This window comes from Bombina bombina, chromosome 6 (assembly GCF_027579735.1).
Source record: "Bombina bombina isolate aBomBom1 chromosome 6, aBomBom1.pri, whole genome shotgun sequence".
NCBI classification, from domain to species: domain Eukaryota; kingdom Metazoa; phylum Chordata; class Amphibia; order Anura; family Bombinatoridae; genus Bombina; species Bombina bombina.
This window is the reverse complement of record NC_069504.1, coordinates 372390531-372413002: the sequence shown is the minus strand read 5'-3', so window position 1 is coordinate 372413002 and position 22472 is coordinate 372390531. Positions and strand designations below refer to the sequence as shown.

The following is a 22472-nucleotide window of genomic DNA, read 5'->3' as shown; positions in this document are numbered from 1 at the left end:
TTTGTAAGAAATATACAATTTTAGCAAAGGATTGTTCCCATTAGCAAAGGATAACTAACCCTGTCAGCAGAAAAAATACACAAATAAACGTTTTTTATCACAGTCAACTACACTCTTCACAGCTCTGCTGTGATGATTACCTCCCTCAAAAAAGGCTTTGGAGATCCCTGAGTTCTGTAGAGATGAACCGGATCATGCAGGAAGAAAATGAACCTCTGACTGAGTTTTTTGATGCGTAGTAAAAGCGCCAAAAATGGCCCCTCCCCCTCACACATAACAGTGAGAGAGATCAGAGAACTGCTTTAATTTAAACAAAACTATTGCCAAGTGGAAAAAATAGTGCCCAAAACATTTTTTCACCCAGTACCTCAGAGAAATAAACGTTTTTACATGCCAGCAAAAAAACGTTTAACCTCAATAAATTAATTGTTATTTAAAACCTATTGCAAGTCCCTGCAAATTAGGTTAAGTCTATGCATACAGTATAAATCCAGTGAAGTACCATTCCCCAGAATACTGAAGTGTAAAATATACATACATGACAGCCTGATACCAGCTACATCTACTGCATTTAAGGCTGAGTTTACATTATAACGGTATGGCAGGATTTTCTCATCAATTCCATGTCAGAAAATAACAAACTGCTACATACCTCTTTGCAGATTAATCTGCCCGCTGTCCCCTGATCTGAAGTTTACCTCTCCTCAGATGGCCGAGAAACAGCAATATGATCTTAACTACTCCGGCTAAAATCATAGAAAAAACTCAGGTAGATTATTCTTCAAATTCTACCAGAGAATGAATAACACACTCCGGTGCTATTATAAAATAAACTTTTGATTGAAGGTAATAAACTAATTAAATCACCACAGTCCTCTCACACATCCTATCTATTCGTTGGGTGCAAGAGAATGACTGGAGGTGACGTAGAGGGGAGGAGCTATATAGCAGCTCTGCTGGGTGAATCCTCTTGCACTTCCTGTAGGGGAGGAGATAATATCCCAGAAGTAATGATGACCCGTGGACTGACCACACTTAACAGGAGAAATACCTCTGGTAAAAATAAAATGTATTATATATTTATTATATAAAAAAAAATTCACCTTCAAAACTATAAAAACATAAAATTATGACTTACCAGATAATTTTCTTTCCTTCAATACAGGGAGAGTCCACAGCTGCATTCATTACTTGTGGGAACACAGAACCTGGCCACCAGGAGGAGGCACAGACACCCCATCCAAAGTTAAATACCTCCCCCACTCCCTCATCCCCCAGTCATTCTGCCAAGGGAACAAGTAAACAGTAGGAGAAACATCAGGGTGAAAAAGGTGCTGGATGAAAACAAATTTAGGGCCGCCCGTCGGAGAACATCTACAGACAGAATAAATCACTGAAAAAGGAATTCAAAGAACATTCCTGCATGGTTAGAAAAATTAATCCGGTGCTACCCCAAAAAAAAAAAAAGAGACTAAGCTCCAAGAAGAAGCAAGAAAAGTACCGGCCTGACTGTAGTCAGCGCCCCAGCAAAAAGAACGAAACACCTGAAAGTATAATGGATCCTCTGGAACAGAAGTACAATCAGGGAACTGAAAATTGCTTGCAAGCCCACAATCAAGGAGCAAGAACTGCCACCGGATTCATCTCACACCTACCGCATACTATGCGTTGAAGGTACTCATCAAGATAAAAGAGCTATCTGTCCCAAAAAGGGCTGCTCTAGCCAGCACACTCTAGGAAGGCCCTTCCCCTGCTCATCCTGGGGAAAATAAAGACAGACTCCCAAAGTCCAATAGAAAGCAAGAACACACCAGCTTCTCCCTACAAGAAAACATAATTTATGTAAGAACTTACCTGATAAATTCATTTCTTTCATATTGGCAACAGTCCATGAGCTAGTGACATATGGGATATACAATCCTACCAGGAGGGGCAAAGTTTCCCAAACCTCAAAATGCCTATAAATACACCCCTCACCACACCCACAATTCAGTTTAACGAATAGCCAAGCAGTGGGGTGATAAAGAAAGGAGTAGAAAGCATCATCAAAGGAAATTTGGAAATAATTGTGCTTTATACAAAAAATCATAACCACCATAAAATGGGTGGGCCTCATGGACTCTTGCCAATATGAAAGAAATGAATTTATCAGGTAAGTTCTTACATAAAATATATTTTCTTTCATGTAATTGGCAAGAGTCCATGAGCTAGTGACATATGGGATATCAAAACCCAAGATGTGAATCTTCCACTGAAGAGTCACTAGAGAGGGAGGGAATAAAATAAAAACAGCCATATTCCGCTGAAAAAAATTAATCCACAACCCAAAAAAATAAGTTTATTTTCATTTTTGAAAGAAAGAAACTTAAATCAAAAGCAGAAGAATCATACTGAAACAGCTGCCTGAAGAACTTTTCTACCAAAAACTGCTTCCGAAGAAGCAAATACACCAAAACGGTAGAATTTAGTAAATGTATGCAAAGAGGACCAAGTTGCCGCTTTGCAAATCTGATCAACTGAAGCTTCATTCTTAAAAGCCCACGAAGTGGAGACTTATCTAGTAGAATGAGCTGTAATTCTCTGAGGCGGGGCCTGACCCGACTCCAAATAAGCTTGATGAATCAAAAGTTTCAACCAAGAAGCCAAAGAAATAGCAGAAGCCTTCTGACCTTTCCTAGGACCAGAAAATAAAACAAATAGACTGGAAGTCTTCCTGAAATCTTTAGTAGCTTCCACATATTTCAAAGCTCTGACCACATCCAAAGAATGCAAGGATCTTTCCAAATAATTCTTAGGATTAGGACATAAGGAAGGGACAACAATTTCTCTATTAATGTTGTTAGAATTCACAACCTTAGGTAAAAATTGAAAAGAAGTCCGCAAAACTGCCTTATCCTGATGAAAAATCAGAAAAGGAGACTCACAAGAAAGAGCAGATAGCTCAGAAACTCTTCTAGCAGAAGAGATAGCCAAAAGGAACAACACTTTCCAAGAAAGTAGTTTAATGTCCAAAGAATGCATAGGTTCAAATGGAGGAGCCTGTAAGGCCTTCAGAACCAAATTAAGACTCCAAGGAGGAGAAATTGATTTAATGACAGGCTTAATACGAACTAAAGCCTGTACAAAACAATGTATATCAGTTAGTATAGCAATCTTTCTGTGAAATAAAACAGAAAGAGCAGAGATTTGTCCTTTCAAGGAACTTGCAGACAAACCTTTATCCAAACCATCCTGAAGAAACTGTAAAATTCTAGGAATTCTAAAAGAATGCCAGGAGAATTTATGAGAAGAACACCATGAAATGTAAGTCTTCCAAACTCTATAATAAATCTTTCTAGAGACAGATTTACGAGCTTGTAACATAGTATTAATCACTGAGTCAGAGAAACCTCTATGACTTAGACTAAGCGTTCAATTTCCATACCTTCAAATTTAATGATTTGAGATCCTGATGGAAAAACGGACCTTGAGATAGTAGGTCCAGCCGTAACGGAAGTGGCCAAGGCGGGCAACTGGACATTCGAACCAGATCCGCATACCAAAACCTGTGTGGCCATGCTGGAGCCACCAGCAGCACAAATGATTGTTCCATGATGATTTTGGAGATCACTCTTGGAAGGAGAACTAGAGGCGGGAAAATGTAAGCAGGATGATAACACCAAGGAAGTGTCAGCGCATCCACTGCTTGCGCCTGTACATCCCTGGACCTGGACAGGTATCTGGGAAGTTTCTTGTTTAGATGAGAGGCCATGAGATCTCTCTGGAAGACCCAACATCTGAACAATCTGAGACAATACAACTGGATGGAGAGACCACTCCCCTGGATGTAAAGTCTGGCGGCTGAGATAATCCGCCTCCCAATTGTCTACACCTGGGATATGTACCGCAGAGATTAGACAGGAGCTGGATTCCGCCCAAGCAAGTATCCACATTTGAGGGGTTTTTAATTTTACATTTTTAATTTATTTTATTTTTTTACTTTTTTTCTTTTCATAGCTTGGGGACTGTGAGTCCCACCCTGATGATTAACATATGCCACTGTTGTGATATTGACTGTCTGAAAACAAATGAATGGCTCTCTCTTTAACAGATGCCAAAACTGAAGAGCTCTGAGAATTGCACGGAGTTCTAAAATATTTATTGGTAATCTCACCTCTTGAGATTTCCAAACCCCTTGTGCTGTCAGAGATCCCCAAACAGCCCCCCAACCTGAAAGACTCGCATCTGTTGTGATCACAGTCCAGGTTGACCGAACAAAAGAAGCCCCTTGAACTAAACACTGGTGATCTATCCACCACGTCAGAGAGTGTCGTACATTGGGATTTAAGGATATTAATTGTGATATCTTTGTATAATCCCTGCACCATTGGTTCAGCATACAAAGCTGTAGAGGTCTCATGTGAAAACGAGCAAAGGGGATCGCGTCCGATGCTGCAGTCATGAGACCTAAAACTTCCATGCACATAGCCACTGAAGGGAATGACTGAGACTGAAGGTGCCGACAAGCTGCAACCAATTTTAAACGTCTCTTGTCTGTTAGAGACAGAGTCATGGACACTGAATCTATCTGGAAGCCTAAAAAGGTGACCCTTGTCTGAGGAATCAAGAAACTTTTTGGTAAATTGATCCTTCAATCATGTTTCCGAAGAAACAACACTAGTTGATTCGTGTGAGATTCTGCAGTATGTAAAGACTGAGCTAGTACCAAGATATCGTCCAAATAAGGAAACACCGCAATACCCTGTTCTCTTATTACAGAGAGTAGGGCACCCAGAACCTTTGAAAAGATTCTTGGAGCTGTTGCTAGGCCAAATAGAAGAGCAACAAATTGGTTATGCGTGTTTAGAAAAGAGAATCTCAGAAACTGATAATTTTCTGGATGAATCGGAATATGAAGGTATGCATTCTGCAAGTCTATTGTGGACATATAATGTCCTCGCTGAACAAAAGGCAGAATAGTCCTTATAGTCACCATCTTGAAAGTTGGTACTCTTACATAACGATTCAAAATTTTGAATAAATTTTCCTTTTTTTGGGGCAATTAATAGATTTGAATAAAACCCCAAACCTTGTTCCTGAAGAGGAACTGGCATGATTACCCCTGAAGACTCCAGGTCTGAAAAACACTTCAGGAAAGCCTGAGCTTTTACTGGATTTGTTGGGATACGTGAGAGAAAAAATCTTCTCACAGGAGGTTTTACTCTGAATCCTATTCGATACCCTAGAGAGACAATGCTCTGAATCCATTGATTTTGGACAGATCTTATCCAAATATCCTTGAAAAACCTTAATATGCCCCTACCAGCTGAGCTGGAATGAGGGCCACACCTTCATGCGGACTTAGGGGCTGACTTTGGTTTTCTAAATGGCTTGGATTTATTCCAATTTGAGGAAGGCTTCCAATTGGAAGCAGATTCCATGGGGGGAGGATTGAGTTTTTGTTCCTTATTCTGACGAAAGGAACGAAAATAGTTAGAAGCATTAGATTTACCCTTAGGTTTTTTATCCTGAGGCAGAAAAACTCCCTTACCCCCAGTGACGGTTGAAATAATAGAATCCAACTGAGAACCAAATAAATGATTACCTTGGAAAGAAAGAAATAGTAATCTAGATTTAGATGTCATATCAACATTCCAAGATTTAAGCCACAAAGCTCTTTTAGCTAATATAGCTAAGACATGGATCTAACATCAATTTTGATAATATCAAAAATAGCATCACAAATAAAATGATTAGCATATTGCAGTAAGCGAACAATGCTAGATAAGTCAGAATCCAATTCCTGTTGCGCTAAATTTTACAACCAGAAAGTTGATACAGCCGCAACATCAGCCAAAGAAATTGCAGGTCTGAGAAGATGACCTGAATATAAATACGCCTTCCTTAGATAAGATTCAAGCTTCCTATCTAAAGGATCCTTAAAGGAAGTGCTATCCTCCATAGGAATAGTGGTACGTTTAGCAAGAGTAGAAATAGCCCCATCAACTTTGGGGATTTTTTCCCAAAACTCTATAGATTTTGCTGGTAAAGTATGACGCCGGAAATGACGAAATTGCGTCAGACGTATTTTTTCGCGGCAAAAATATTTTCGCGCCAAGAATGACGCAATAAAGTTTAGCATTTGACGCACCCGCGGGCCTAATACTGCCCGCAATTTGCAAGAGTAGTCAATTGAAAAAAAGACTAAACCCCAGGTAAGAAATAAATTCTTAAAAAAAAATAAATGTTTATATTCCCCAAATATGAAACTGACAGTCTGCAGAAGGAAATACATGAACCTGACTCATGGCAAATAAGTACAATACATATATTTAGAACTTCATATAAATGCATAAAGTGCCAAACCATAGCTGAGGTGTCTTAAGTAATAAAAAACTTACTTACCCAAAGACACCCATCCACATATAGCAGATAGCCAAACCAGTACTGAAACAGTTATCAGTAGTGGTAATGGTAAATTGAGAGTATGTTGTCGATCTGAAAAGGGAGGTAGGAGATGAATCTCTACGACCGACAACAGAGAACCTATGAAATAGACCACCCGTTAGGGAAATCATCGTATTCAATAAGTGATACTCCCTTCACGTCCCTCTGACTGAGAGGAATCGGGCTTCAACAATGCTGAGAAGCAAATATCAACGTAGAAATCTTAGCACAAACTTACTACACCACCTCCATAGGAAGCAAAGTTTGTAAAACTGAATTGTGGGTGTGGTGAGGGGTGTATTTATAGGCATTTTGAGGTTTGGGAAACTTTGCCCCTCCTGGTAGGATTGTATATCCCATATGTCACTAGCTCATGGACTCTTGACAATTACATGAAAGAAAAGGGTGATCCTCAGTATCTATGATAGATGACGAGGGACCAATTATGCGCCACAAAAAGAACATAGCCCTTCCAGGACGCTCTCCCTCTGGTAGGCCCAAACAATTTCTCGCATCCGCTCCTAGAAATAGGAGTCTATGGCGCCCAGTGACAATACCCACGGAGGCGAGACCCTTAAACTGCAATACTAACTCGCGGACATAAGAACAATCAGTCTCACATGAAGCTAGCTTAGCTAGGATCAGACCAATCCAAATATGGTCCAACAGCACAGACTGAGGGCCCCAGAATAACCTTCCAATTATGGATGCTAGCAGACCCCAGGCGCACCATCTGGAAGAAAAAAACACAGAAGTTGACCTGTGATCCAAGCCACAACCTGATTCAGAAGTGGTGGATCTAACCACTACGCCGCATCTCCCTGAGATCGTGAGAGGAAATCAGAGATAGGTAAGGACTCCTCATCGGCTTCTCCAATCAGAAATCGCTACTCGAGAAGAAAAGATAGCCGGGAACATCCGTTCCTGAAGAGCCTGCGTATTAGAGGACTTTTGACGAAGAGCCATAGTGGGCTTCCGACCACCGTCAAACACGAGCTCCTCCCGACTACGCAGCAGAAACTCTCCCCTACCAAACTAAGGGAGCTACCCACCGAAAAGTCCCAACTGGTACGAACCCAGAAGACCAGAGCCTCAAGGCTGAATGCTCAGCTGAGGAACCATAGGATAAAAAGGAAGGAAAACTCCTGACTCCCATAGGACACTCACTCCCCACAGGCAGCGAAGCGACAAAGACAAAAGTGTCCCTGAATAGCTACTTCAGACAAAAAAAACCTGAAACGGAATGCCGGGGATCGAATCCTCCACCGATAGTCCCTATAAATCCGCTAAAACAGATATATAAAAGGGAACAACGTTATGCCGAAGACTCGGCCTCGGTAGACCATATCACCCCTCCCCGGGTCCAACGAAGACCAGAAGGGGGACTAGAGGGCATAACGCAAGATCTCAGGAAAGAACTTCCTTACCGAAGACTAACAACCTGGAGATTTAAACAGAAACTCAAGTCTAGAACCAACTCTTAGGATCAAAAAGACAAGAGAAAATACCTAAAAGTCTAGTAACAGCTGATGGCAAGGAACCAGAAGCCAAGACCTGGGATCTACTGCAAAATCTGGAGCAGGGTGCTGCCACCTAAACCCCCAGAGCCCCAAAGGGAAACAGAGGATCAGAATGAGGTTCGCTGTAAGAAAACGGTCCCAAAGAACCCGATTCGCTCAAAAGTATGAAATAGAAAGACCTCCTTCTATCTGAACAAAAGAAAGGAGATCTTACAGTCTCAGACAAGAGGAGCCCTGTAAGCTCTGCTTAACAGTCAGAAAAACCAATCAGGATGGAAATCCCCCCTCCTTACTGGACCACACCCCCCAACAGTGGAAAGAAATTATTCCCACAGGGCGAAAGATACTGGGACCATGACTCCCAAAGTCAACCAAAACTTCCCAAAGATAAAATCAAGAGAAGAGAAAACAGCCACAAAAGAAAGTCTAGCTCCGTCTCTAGGGCTCCTAGATCCATTAGATCCCTCAAGTGCCCATCCAAGTTAAAATGTATAGCCAGGTCCAGCCTGTACTCTAGTATAGAAGAACAAAATGTCTGGACCAGAAGCTAGGAGGACTCCCCTTATGTGTAAAGGGAAGGAACAGACTTAACTGGCACCCAAAAAACAGGTCCTGCCTGTCATCAAGGATACAGCAAATCTGTGAAAACATTTAAGGGCTAACAGAAATTCTCAAATTCCAGCAATGCAAGAAAAACTGAGATAAACAAACAAACAAAAAAAAAGAATATAAGCTCTGTGGCTTAAAAATTGTCTCGCAATTATCAGGGGACCATCACCCGATTTATAGATCTAAATGCTTCCACCGGAAGTCTACAACAAACTCGACCAATTTAGTCTAAATAGTCTCAAAATTGGAGGAGAAGCTCTGAAGTCCAGAAGATATCCCTGGGATACAATTTCCAACGCCCAAGGATCCTGGACATCTCTTGCCCAAGCCTGGGCGAAGAGCGAAAGTCTGCCCCCTACTAGATCCGTTACCGGATAGGGGGCCGATCCTTCATGCTGTCTTAGAGGCAGCAGCAAGCTTTTTGGCCTGCTTACCTTTGTTCCAGGTCTGGTTGGGTCTCCAGACCGACTTGGACTGGGCAAAAGTTCCCTCTTGTTTTGCATTAAAGGAAGATGATGCCGGACTCGCATTGAAGTTTCGAATGGCACAAAAATTAGTCTGTTTGGCCCTTGATTTGGACCTATCCTGAGGAAGGGCATGACCTTTTCCTCCAGTGATATCAGAAATGATCTCCTTCAAACCAGGCCTGAATAGGGTTTGCCCCTTGAAGGGAATGTTAAGCAGCTTAGACTTTGAAGTAACGTCAGCTGACCATGATTTAAGCCATAGCGTCCTGCGCGCCTGAATAGCAAAACCAGAATTCTTAGCCGTTAGTTTAGTCAAATAAACAATGGCATCAGAAACAAAAGAATTGGCTAGCTTAAATGCTCTAAGGTTGTCAAGTATGTCATCCAATGGAGTCTCTACCTGTAAAGCCTCTTCCAGAGACTCAAACCAGAAAGCCGCAGCAGCAGTGACTGGGGCAATGCATGCAAGGGGCTGTAGAATAAAACCTTGTTGAATAAACATTTTCTTAAGGTAACCCTCTAACTTTTTATCCATTGGATCTGAGAAAGCACAACTGTCCTCGACAGGGATAGTAGTACGCTTAGCTAGGGTAGAAACTGCTCCCTCCACCTTAGGGACTGTCTGCCATAAGTCCTGTGTGGTGGCATCTATCGGAAACATTTTCTTAAAAATAGGAGGGGGAGAGAACTGCACACCTGGTCTATCCCATTCCTTAGTAATAATTTCTGTAAACCTTTTAGGTATTGGAAAAACATCAGTGCACACCGGCACTGCATAGTATTTATCCAATCTACACATTTTTTCTGGCACTGCAATTGTATCACAGTCATTCAGAGCAGCTAAAACCTCCCTGAGCAATACGCGGAGGTGTTCAAGCTTAAATTTAAATGTTGACATATCAGAATCAGGTTGAATCCTCTTCCCTAAGTCAGAAACATCACCCACAGAAAGAAGCTCTCCTTCCTCAGCTTCTGCATATTGTGAGTATGCTCTGTATTTCTTCTAACTCCAGAGCTATCTCGCTTTCCTCGTAACCCAGGTAGTCTGGATAATACAGCTGACAGTGTATTATCCATGACTACCGCCATGTCTTGTAAAGTAAACGCCATGGGCGCGCTAGATGTACTTGGCGCCATTTGAGTGTGAGTCCCTTGAGCGGGAGTCAAAGGGTCTGACACGTGGGGTGAGTTAGTCGGCATAACTTCCCCCTCGCCAGATTCCTCTGGTGATACATTTTTTAAAGACAAAATATGGTCTTTATTACATAAAGTGAAATCAGTACATTTGATACACATTCTAAGAGGGGGTTCCACCATGGCTTCTAAACATAATGAACAAGGAGTTTCCTCTATGTCAGACATGTTTAAACAGACTAGCAATGAGACCAGCAAGCTTGGAAAACACTTTAAATCAAGTTAACAAGCAAAAAATAAAAACGGTACTGTGCCTTTAAGAAAAATAAAAAAGGTCAGAATTTGAAAAACAGTGAAAAAAAGCAGTAAATCAAACAATTTTTTTTACAGTGTGTATAATAGGCTAACAGAACATTGCACCCACTTGCAAATGGATGATTAACCCCCTAGTTTAAAAAACGGATCAAAAAAACGATAGACGTTTTTTTAACAGTCACAACAAACTGCCACAGATCTGCTGTGGCCTTACCTTCCCCAACAAATGACTTAGGAGCCCTTTAGGGGTCCTATAGCATTCAGGGGACTCCGGGGGGAAAGCTGGATGTCTCAATCTGTAAAAGTTACTGCGCAATAAAGCGCTAAATTTGGCCCCTCCCACTCATGTCTAAACAGTGGAAAGCCTAAGGAAACTGTTTCTAGGCAAATTTAAGCCAGCCATGTGGAAAAAAACTAGGCCCCAATAGTTTTATCACCAAAGTATTTATAAAAACGTTTAAACATTCCAGCAAACGTTTTATATTGAAAATCTATAAGAGTATTACCTCTGAAAGTAAGCATGATACCAGTCGCTATTAAATCACTGTATTCAGGCTTACTTTACATAAATCTGGTATCAGCAGCATTTTCTAGCATTTACATCTCTAGAAAAATTTTTAACTGCACATACCTCATAGCAGGATAACCTGCACGCCATTCCCCAGCTAAAGTTACCTCTCTCTTCAGTTATGTGTGAGAACAGCAATGGATCTTAGTTACAACCTGCTAAGATCATAGAAATCACAGGCAGATTCTTTTTCTATTTTCTGCCTGGGACAAAAATAGTACAACTCCGGTACCATTTAAAAATAAACTTTTGATTGAAGAAAAAAAATAACTAAGTTTCACCACTTCTCTCTTACTACTTCCATGCTTGTCGAGAGTTGCAAGAGAATGACTGGATATGGCAGTTAGGGGAGGAGCTATATAGACAGCTCTGCTGTGGGTGATCCTCTTGCAACTTCCTGTTGGGAAGGAGAATATCCCACAAGTAATGGATGATCCGTGGACTGGATACACCTTACAAGAGAAAACAAACTTGTAAAAACAGAATTTATGTTTACCTGATAAATTACTTTCTCCAACGGTGTGTCCGGTCCACGGCGTCATCCTTATTTGTGGGATATTCTCTTCCCCAACAGGAAATGGCAAAGAGCCCAGCAAAGCTGGTCACATGATCCCTCCTAGGCTCCGCCTACCCCAGTCATTCGACCGACGTTAAGGAGGAATATTTGCATAGGAGAAACCATATGGTACCGTGGTGACTGTAGTTAAAGAAAATAAATTATCAGACCTGATTAAAAAAACCAGGGCGGGCCGTGGACCGGACACACCGTTGGAGAAAGTAATTTATCAGGTAAACATAAATTCTGTTTTCTCCAACATAGGTGTGTCCGGTCCACGGCGTCATCCTTACTTGTGGGAACCAATACCAAAGCTTTAGGACACGGATGAAGGGAGGGAGCAAATCAGGTCACCTAAATGGAAGGCACCACGGCTTGCAAAACCTTTCTCCCAAAAATAGCCTCAGAAGAAGCAAAAGTATCAAACTTGTAAAATTTGGTAAAAGTGTGCAGTGAAGACCAAGTCGCTGCCCTACATATCTGATCAACAGAAGCCTCGTTCTTGAAGGCCCATGTGGAAGCCACAGCCCTAGTGGAATGAGCTGTGATTCTTTCGGGAGGCTGCCGTCCGGCAGTCTCGTAAGCCAATCTGATGATGCTTTTAATCCAAAAAGAGAGAGAGGTAGAAGTTGCTTTTTGACCTCTCCTTTTACCGGAATAAACAACAAACAAGGAAGATGTTTGTCTAAAATCCTTTGTAGCATCTAAATAGAATTTTAGAGCGCGAACAACATCCAAATTGTGCAACAAACGTTCCTTCTTTGAAACTGGTTTCGGACATAGAGAAGGTACGATAATCTCCTGGTTAATGTTTTTGTTAGAAACAACTTTTGGAAGAAAACCAGGTTTAGTACGTAAAACCACCTTATCTGCATGGAACACCAGATAAGGAGGAGAACACTGCAGAGCAGATAATTCTGAAACTCTTCTAGCAGAAGAAATTGCAACTAAAAACAAAACTTTCCAAGATAATAACTTAATATCAACGGAATGCAAGGGTTCAAACGGAACCCCCTGAAGAACTGAAAGAACTAAATTGAGACTCCAAGGAGGAGTCAAAGGTTTGTAAACAGGCTTAATTCTAACCAGAGCCTGAACAAAGGCTTGAACATCTGGCACAGCGGCCAGCTTTTTGTGAAGTAACACAGACAAGGCAGAAATCTGTCCCTTCAGGGAACTTGCAGATAATCCTTTTTCCAATCCTTCTTGAAGGAAGGATAGAATCCTAGGAATCTTAACCTTGTCCCAAGGGAATCCTTTAGATTCACACCAACAGATATATTTTTTGCTAAATTTTGTGGTAAATCTTTCTAGTTACAGGCTTTCTGGCCTGAACAAGAGTATCGATAACAGAATCTGAGAACCCTCGCTTCGATAGGATCAAGCGTTCAATCTCCAAGCAGTCAGCTGGAGTGAAACCAGATTCGGATGTTCGAACGGACCCTGAACAAGAAGGTCTCGTCTCAAAGGTAGCTTCCAAGGAGGAGCCGATGACATATTCACCAGATCTGCATACCAAGTCCTGCGTGGCCACGCAGGAGCTATCAAGATCACCGACGCCCTCTCCTGATTGATCCTGGCTACCAGCCTGGGGATGAGAGGAAACGGCAGGAACACATAAGCTAGTTTGAAGGTCCAAGGTGCTACTAGTGCATCCACTAGAGCCGCCTTGGGATCCCTGGATCTGGACCCGTAGCAAGGAACTTTGAAGTTCTGACGAGAGGCCATCAGATCCATGTCTGGAATGCCCCACAGCTGAGTGACTTGGGCAAAGATTTCCGGATGGAGTTCCCACTCCCCCGGATGCAATGTCTGACGACTCAGAAAATCCGCTTCCCAATTTTCCACTCCTGGGATGTGGATAGCAGACAGGTGGCAGGAGTGAGACTCCGCCCATAGAATGATTTTGGTCACTTCTTCCATCGCCAGGGAACTCCTTGTTCCCCCCTGATGGTTGATGTACGCAACAGTTGTCATGTTGTCTGATTGAAACCGTATGAACTTGGCCCTCGCTAGCTGAGGCCAAGCCTTGAGAGCATTGAATATCGCTCTCAGTTCCAGAATATTTATCGGTAGAAGAGATTCTTCCCGAGACCAAAGACCCTGAGCTTTCAGGGATCCCCAGACCGCGCCCCAGCCCATCAGACTGGCGTCGGTCGTGACAATGACCCACTCTGGTCTGCGGAATGTCATCCCTCGTGACAGGCTGTCCAGGGACAGCCACCAACGGAGTGAGTCTCTGGTCCTCTGATTTACTTGTATCTTCGGAGACAAGTCTGTATAGTCCCCATTCCACTGACTGAGCATGCACAGTTGTAATGGTCTTAGATGAATGCGTGCAAAAGGAACTATGTCCATTGCCGCTACCATCAACCCGATCACTTCCATGCACTGAGCTATGGAAGGAAGAGGAACGGAATGAAGTATCCGACAAGAGTCTAGAAGTTTTGTTTTTCTGGCCTCTGTCAGAAAAATCCTAATTTCTAAGGAGTCTATTATTGTTCCCAAGAAGGGAACCCTTGTTGACGGAGATAGAGAACTCTTTTCCACGTTCACTTTCCATCCGTGAGATCTGAGAAAGGCCAGGACAATGTCCGTGTGAGCCTTTGCTTGAGGAAGGGACGACGCTTGAATCAGAATGTCGTCCAAGTAAGGTACTACAGCAATGCCCCTTGGTCTTAGCACAGCTAGAAGGGACCCTAGTACCTTTGTGAAAATCCTTGGAGCAGTGGCTAATCCGAAAGGAAGCGCCACGAACTGGTAATGTTTGTCCAGGAATGCGAACCTCAGGAACCGATGATGTTCCTTGTGGATAGGAATATGTAGATACGCATCCATTAAATCCACCGTGGTCATGAATTGACCTTCCTGGATGGAAGGAAGAATAGTTCGAATGGTTTCCATCTTGAACGATGGAACCTTGAGAAACTTGTTTAAGATCTTGAGATCTAAGATTGGTCTGAACGTTCCCTCTTTTTTGGGAACTATAAACAGATTGGAGTAGAACCCCATCCCTTGTTCTCTTAATGGAACGGGATGAATCACTCCCATTTTTAACAGGTCTTCTACACAATGTAAGAATGCCTGTCTTTTTATGTGGTCTGAAGACAACTGAGACCTGTGGAACCTCCCCCTTGGGGGAAGTCCCTTGAATTCCAGAAGATAACCTTGGGAGACTATTTCTAGCGCCCAAGGATCCAGAACATCTCTTGCCCAAGCCTGAGCGAAGAGAGAGAGTCTGCCCCCCACCAGATCCGGTCCCGGATCGGGGGCCAACATTTCATGCTGTCTTGGTAGCAGTGGCAGGTTTCTTGGCCTGCTTTCCCTTGTTCCAGCCTTGCATTGGTCTCCAAGCTGGCTTGGCTTGAGAAGTATTACCCTCTTGCTTAGAGGACGTAGCACCTTGGGCTGGTCCGTTTCTGCGAAAGGGACGAAAATTAGGTTTATTTTTTGCCTTGAAAGGCCGATCCTGAGGAAGGGCGTGGCCCTTACCCCCAGTGATATCCGAGATAATCTCTTTCAAGTCAGGGCCAAACAGCGTTTTCCCCTTGAAAGGAATGTTAAGTAGCTTGTTCTTGGAAGACGCATCAGCCGACCAAGATTTCAACCAAAGCGCTCTGCGCGCCACAATAGCAAACCCAGAATTCTTAGCCGCTAACCTAGCCAATTGCAAAGTGGCGTCTAGGGTGAAAGAATTAGCCAATTTGAGAGCATTGATTCTGTCCATAATCTCCTCATAAGGAGGAGAATCACTGTCGACCGCCTTTATCAGCTCATCGAACCAGAAACATGCGGCTGTAGCGACAGGGACAATGCATGAAATTGGTTGTAGAAGGTAACCCTGCTGAACAAACATCTTTTTAAGCAAACCTTCTAATGTTTTATCCATAGGATCTTTGAAAGCACAACTATCCTCTATGGGTATAGTGGTGCGTTTGTTTAAAGTGGAAACCGCTCCCTCGACCTTGGGAACTGTCTGCCATAAGTCCTTTCTGGGGTCGACCATAGGAAACAATTTTTTAAATATGGGGAAAGGGACGAAAGGAATACCGGGCCTTTCCCATTCTTTATTAACAATGTCCGCCACCCGCTTGGGTATAGGAAAAGCTTCTGGGAGCCCCGGCACCTCTAGGAACTTGTCCATTTTACATAGTTTCTCTGGGATGACCAAATTGTCACAATCATCCAGAGTGGATAATACCTCCTTAAGCAGAATGCGGAGATGTTCCAACTTAAATTTAAATGCAATCACATCAGGTTCAGCTTGTTGAGAAATGTTCCCTGAATCAGTAATTTCTCCCTCAGACAAAACCTCCCTGGCCCCATCAGACTGAGTTAGGGGCCCTTCAGAAATATTAATATCAGCGTCGTCATGCTCTTCAGTATCTAAAACAGAGCAGTCGCGCTTACGCTGATAAGTGTTCATTTTGGCTAAAATGTTTTTGACAGAATTATCCATTACAGCCGTTAATTGAGTGGGCAAGACTCGTGTAGACGAAGGAGGGAATGATGCAGTACCATGCTTACTCCCCTCACTTGAGGAATCATCTTGGGCATCATTGTCATTGTCACATAAATCACATTTATTTAAATGAATAGGAATTCTGGCTTCCCCACATTCAGAACACAGTCTATCTGGTAGTTCAGACATGTTAAACAGGCATAAACTTGATAACAAAGTACAAAAAACGTTTTAAAATAAAACCGTTACTGTCACTTTAAATTTTAAACTGAACACACTTTTTTACTGCAAATGCGAAAAAACATGAAGGAATTGTTCAAAATTCACCAAATTTTCACCACAGTGTCTTAAAGCCTTAAAAGTATTGCACACCAAATTTGGAAGCTTTAACCCTTAAAATAACGGAACCGGAGCCGTTTTGAACTTTAACCCCTTTACAGTCCCTGGTATCTGCTTTGCTGAGACCCAACCAAGCCCCAAGGGGAATACGATACCAAATGACGCCTTCAGAAAGTCTTTTCTAAGTATCAGAGCTCCTCTCACATGCGACTGCATGCCATGCCTCTCAAAAACAAGTGCGCAACACCGGCGCGAAAATGAGGCTCTGCCTATGCTTTGGGAAAGCCCCTAAAGAATAAGGTGTCTAAAACAGTGCCTGCCGATATTATTATATCAAAATACCCAGATAAAATGATTCCTCAAGGCTAAATATGTGTTAATAATCAATCGATTTAGCCCAAAAAAAGTCTACAGTCTTAATAAGCCCTTTTTGAAGCCCTTATTTACAATCGTAATAAACATGGCTTACCGGATCCCAGAGGGAAAATGACAGCTTCCAGCATTACATCGTCTTGTTAGAATGTGTCATACCTCAAGCAGCAAGAGACTGCTCACTGTTCCCCCAACTGAAGTTAATTGCTCTCAACAGTCCTGTGTGGAACAGCCATGGATTTTAGTGACGGTTGCTAAAATCATTTTCCTCATACAAACAGAAATCTTCATCTCTTTTCTGTTTCTGAGTAAATAGTACATACCAGCACTATTTCAAAATAACAAACTCTTGATTGAATAATCAAAACTACAGTTAAACACTAAAAAACTCTAAGCCATCTCCGTGGAGATGTTGCCTGTACAACGGCAAAGAGAATGACTGGAGTAGGCGGAGCCTAGGAGGGATCATGTGACCAGCTTTGCTGGGCTCTTTGCCATTTCCTGTTGGGGAAGAGAATATCCCACAAGTAAGGATGACGCCGTGGACCGGACACACCTATGTTGGAGAAATGTTGGAGAAACCTGGCAGCCTTACAAATCTGATCCATAGAGACCTCATTTTTGAAGGCCCAAGAGGAAACCACTGCTCTCGCAGAATGAGCCATAATCCTCAGAGGACACTCCTCAGACAATAAGATAAGGAAGTCAAAGAAGCACTCTGACCACTATGCTTCCCGGAAAAAAGAACAAACAGAGAAAGAAGTTTGTCTAAATTCCTTTGTGGCCCGAAGATAGAACTTCGAGGCATAAACCACATCCAGAAATATGTTGTAAACGTTCCTTCGACGAAGGATTAGGACATAAGAAAGGAACCATAATCTCTTGATTGATGTTGCGAATTGACACAACCTTAGGAAGAAAACCTAAACTTGGTTCTTAGAACAGTCTTATCGGCATGAAAAGCCAGATAAGAAGGGACGCTTTGCAAGGCAGCAATCACAGATACTCTGCGCGCAGAAGCAATAGTCAGTAGAAAAGGAACCTTCGAAGATAATTTAATGTCTACTTCAAGCATAGGCTCCAACAGAGCCTGTTGCAAAACCTTAAGGACAAGATATAAACTCCAAGGAGGAGCCTTAGATCTAAACACAGGTCTGATCCCAGCATAGCCTTAACAAATGGCTGCACATCTGTAAGCTCTGCAAACCTCTTGCGCAGTAACACAGACAGGGCCGAAAACTGTCCATTCAGTCGACTTGCAGAAAAGCTTTTCTCCAATTCATCCTGGAGAACAGAATAAGTAGGTCCTCCACACCTTATGATAGATGCGACAAGCAACCAGCTTAGTCTGAATAAGAGTAAAAATAACTCGCTCAGAAAACCCTCTCTTGGTTAGGACTAAGCGTTCAATCTCCACGCAGTCAGCCTCAGAGAATCTAGACATTGATGAACAAAGAGACCTTGGTCAGCAGATCCCTGCGACAAGGAAATTTCCATGGAGGAGATGATGACATCCCCACTAGATCAGCGAACCATATCCTTTGCGGCCAAGACGGAGCAGTCAGTATCACTGACGCCTGCTTGACTTGAGCCACTACACTAGGAAGTAGTTTTAACGGTCGGAAAGGATAAATTGGATTGAACCTCCAAGGCACCGCTAATGCATCTGTTAGCTCCGCCTGAGGATTCCTGTACCTCAACCCCTATATGGCTAGCTTGGTATTGAGACGTTATAAGATCTTCCTCTTGCAAAGCTCTGCAAACACTCGGAATGGAGAGACCATTCTCCCGGATGAAAGGATTGTCTGCTGAGGAATCCGCTTCCCAGTTGTCTACACCCGGAAAGTGAATCGCTGACAGCGAACAAATGCGGGTATCCCCCACACCAGAATCTGAGATACTTCCCTCAAAACTAGGGAGCTTCTTGATCCCCCCTGATGGTCGATGTAAGTTACTGAGGATATATTGTTTGATTGGAATCTGATTAACTGGGACGAACCCAGCAGAGGCCAAGCCTTCAGAGCATTGTATATTGCCCGAAGATCCAAAATGAGATCAGGAGCTTTACCTCCTGAGACCAGATGCCCTGTGCCTTCCTGGCACCCCAAACGGCTCCCCATCCTAACAGACTTGCAACCGTAGTCACAATCGTCCAGGATGGTCTTGAGATCAACGTCCCTTAGAACAAGAGATCCAGACAAAACCACCAAGAGAGCTCACATGGTGCACAATGCAAGACCGTCACTGCTATGAGAAAGTGTGCCAAGCTTGTAAGCTGCATGGCTCTCGAAGTGAAACCTGTATATTCCATAATAGCCTATGAGCCCATAACATCACACACAAAAAAGCAGCATAAAATCAAACATATAAGATTATTCCCCCCAGATCAATAATCCCCCTAAGGAGATATTAACCCTTAATTCTATACATATAAAAGGAGTCACACTGTGACCCTGTCTTCTTGCGTTACCATACATGAATAAAATATGAAATGATCTTACCAGAATCTACGCCGTGGAAAAGGAACACAGCCCTTCAAGTGTGACAGATAGTAGCATCGCTGCTGACATGGACTTGAGTGAAGAAAGCAGGTAGCAAAACTCGTCAATGCTGATTGCCTATGGAGCGGTTAATATGAGTCGGGATGATTTCGCAGAAAGACTCTCCCTGCATTTCCGGACTCTAACTTTCATCCATGCTCTCACTGAGAGGCTGTCAGGACTACTTAAAACTCCAGTCCCATCTCAAAGAATACTACCCACCATACACTTCTCTGCCAACCTCCTGTAACGAAAGGCAAAGAATGACTGGGGTTATGAGGAAGTGGGGGAGGTATTTAAGCCTTTGGCTGGGGTGTCTTTGCCGCCTCCTGGTGGCCAGGTTCAGTATTTTCCCACAAGTAAGGAATGCAGCCGTGGACTCTTCCCATATTAGGATGGAAATAAACATGTTTTAAGTTAAAATTAGTAACACTATTTCAACTGTTTAGAAATTAGGGACCCATCTATTGTACTAATAGAGGTGTGATAGCCTACTCACCTGGGGACGCTGGTCTATGGCACATGCCTTTGAAATGCTTGGGGGACTTGCAAAAGTTGATTGAGGTAGGAAGAGTCCCTGTGTTGTTTGCTGATGAACTATATGGGCACACCTTTGGTCCAGAATGTTTGGAAGATTTACCACAACAGTCTGGCAACCCAGGAAGTCCGTTATCCTTTTCTCCTGTCATTATAAAAAAAACCAAGAGAAAAACATCAAATATGTATATTTAAAATTAATTACTTCCGGTTTACATTTCTCTAGCCAAAACAGTCTTTATTTAAAATGCAATATATTCAAAAGATAGAGATAACTAAAGAATCAGCATGGTCTTGCAAGATGTGTTCATACAATATACATAATCCAGGTTTCGAGAGCCGTCTTATCCTGTGTATGGGTGTTAAAACACATTTTACTGTTCTACTGTAACAGGATTCATTGTGACTGAGTATATTATCCATTTGTAATTTGTTAATGTGGCGGGATAATGTGTGATGTATCCAAAACTATACATTTATGGAACCTGATTTAAAGCAGTCCATTAAAAATGTAACCAATGGAAGGATGAGGAATAACCTGCTTAAATATCATTAATACTTTTCCTGCTGCTGATATAAACTTAAATTAATCTGAATTTATGGTAAGATATTTTGCCTCCTTACCAGCACACTATTTTTCATTGATATGCAAAATCTCACCTGAACACCCTCCTCCTAGGCTACCATTTGAATGCTGCGAGTTCCATAGCTCAGACAGCTTGTGTGCCGACAGGAAAGAGCTGGGATCCCAATCCCCAGAAATCCCATGGCAAGATGACGAGGACAAAGAGGATGAGGAAGAGCTGGAGGAAGACGAGGAAGATGATGATGATGATGAAGATGAAGAGGAGGAGGAGTGTGAACCTCCACCACAGGACTGAGACTTGCAGGTTGTATGTGACAAAGACACCTGTAATGAGAGAAAAGCACAAATACTGGTCATTTAATACATTTAACACATACAATCTAATTATTATTCAGGACATGTAACACAGAAAGGCAATCAATGTAGAGAGGAAAGGTAAAGGTAAAGGTAAGGAAAGGTAAGAGAAAGCAAAGATCACATCAAAAAAGACAAAAAAGAAAGACCAGAATAAAAAAAATTAAATAAAATAATTTAAAAAAAAAATATAGTGCCATAAAGTCAGAAGTAATATTTTATCAAAATTAGCAGCTAGAATAACTATGATCCACACCTGTTTTTCTTATAAAATCTTTATATTTTCTTCAAAAATACCCAAGGCCTTAAAAACACACACACATATATATATTGTGACAGACCCCTCTGTCAGTACTGGAAGGGTTAACTTTGTTCAGCTTTGAGAAACTATTTTCTGAAAACAGGTTTCCTGACATCAGCTATTGTTTACTGTAATTAAGTTTAAGTGATAAGCGTTCACATTGTTTAATCAGACTGCCAGGTGTAAAGAAGGACTCCCTTGTTTTCTTGTGTTTAATTGTTTATTTGGTTAAGTAATGCAATTCTATTGTATCCTACTTCGCCAAAGCGGAGCTGCAGCAGCCCAAGTCACAGCAACCCCAGTGGAAAAGAGAAAGGTACATTTTGCAGCTTTTAAAAACTTCCTGGAAACAGAAGGAGAGATTGATGGGTACCTTGCGGATTTTGAGAGGCAATGTGCCCTACACAAGGTACCCGCAGAGGACTGGGTCACAATATTATCCGGAAAATTATCCGGCCGGGCCAGCGAGGCTTTTCGGGCCATTCCGGATGAGGAAGTCGGCGATTATAATGCTGTAAAAGAGGCGCTGCTCTCCAGGTATGCGATTACACCGGAGGCATACAGAAGGCGGTTCATTGACACTGTTAAACTAGCTGGAGATTCCAACGTTGAGTGGGCATGTAAGGTGCACTGCACAGCAGCTCACTGGATGGTTGGGAGCCAAGCCGTATCTGGGGAAAAGGTGCTGCAACTATTCCTGTTGGAACATTGCTTTGACAAGTTATCAGCAGGAGTTAGAGAGTGGGTTCGGAACCGTAAACCCTCCACCCTGCATGAAGCTGCTCGCCTGGCAGATGAGTATACGGATGCCCGCAAACTGGACACTGCTACCACTAAGATACCTGCCAGAGTGGAGTACAGACCCACAGTCACCCCAGCAGCTACCAGTTACCAACCCCCGGCGTACCGCTCTACCACACCGCATCCAGACACAAACTATCCTCAGACAGCCCGGTTCAACTCACGGGACTACTCACAGCCTATTCAGTGCTTTGGATGTAAGCAACTAGGGCACAAAAGACCAGAGTGTCCCCTAAACACAGCGAACCAAGCACAGTCCTGGAGGAGACCCGCCGGCAGAAACCCACGTAACCCTCAGCCTGCTGCCCACTGTGTAGAGGAGGAAGAATGCTGGGGTATCCTACATGAAGCAGACCCTGTGTAAGCTGCCCACTGGGATAACCGGCAACAGCACCGGCAACTGGTTAAAGTGAATGGGAAGGAGGTCAGTGGTCTACGGGATACTGGTGCTACCATGATCTTGCTCCAAAAGAACTTAGTGTCTGAGAACCAGCACACCAGAGACACTGTGGCTGTGAGGGTAGCAGGGGGCGATGTGTTCCGCCTATTGTTGCCCGGGTACATTTGGATTGGGCACATGTGAAT

General features: G+C 42.8%; 1 protein-coding gene across 1 annotated transcript in view; it reads right to left on the bottom strand.

The window, feature by feature from the left end:
• Positions 1–22472, bottom strand: part of FAM193B (family with sequence similarity 193 member B) — a 92453-nt gene that overhangs the window by 9345 nt on the left and 60636 nt on the right. Inside the window, exons 3-4 of the mRNA XM_053719268.1 lie at positions 20506–20755; positions 19808–19990 (exon numbers count right to left, since the gene is read on the bottom strand). Of these exons, the coding sequence (XP_053575243.1) occupies positions 19808–19990; positions 20506–20755 (433 nt within the window). The remainder of the gene's footprint in view (positions 1–19807; positions 19991–20505; positions 20756–22472) is intronic.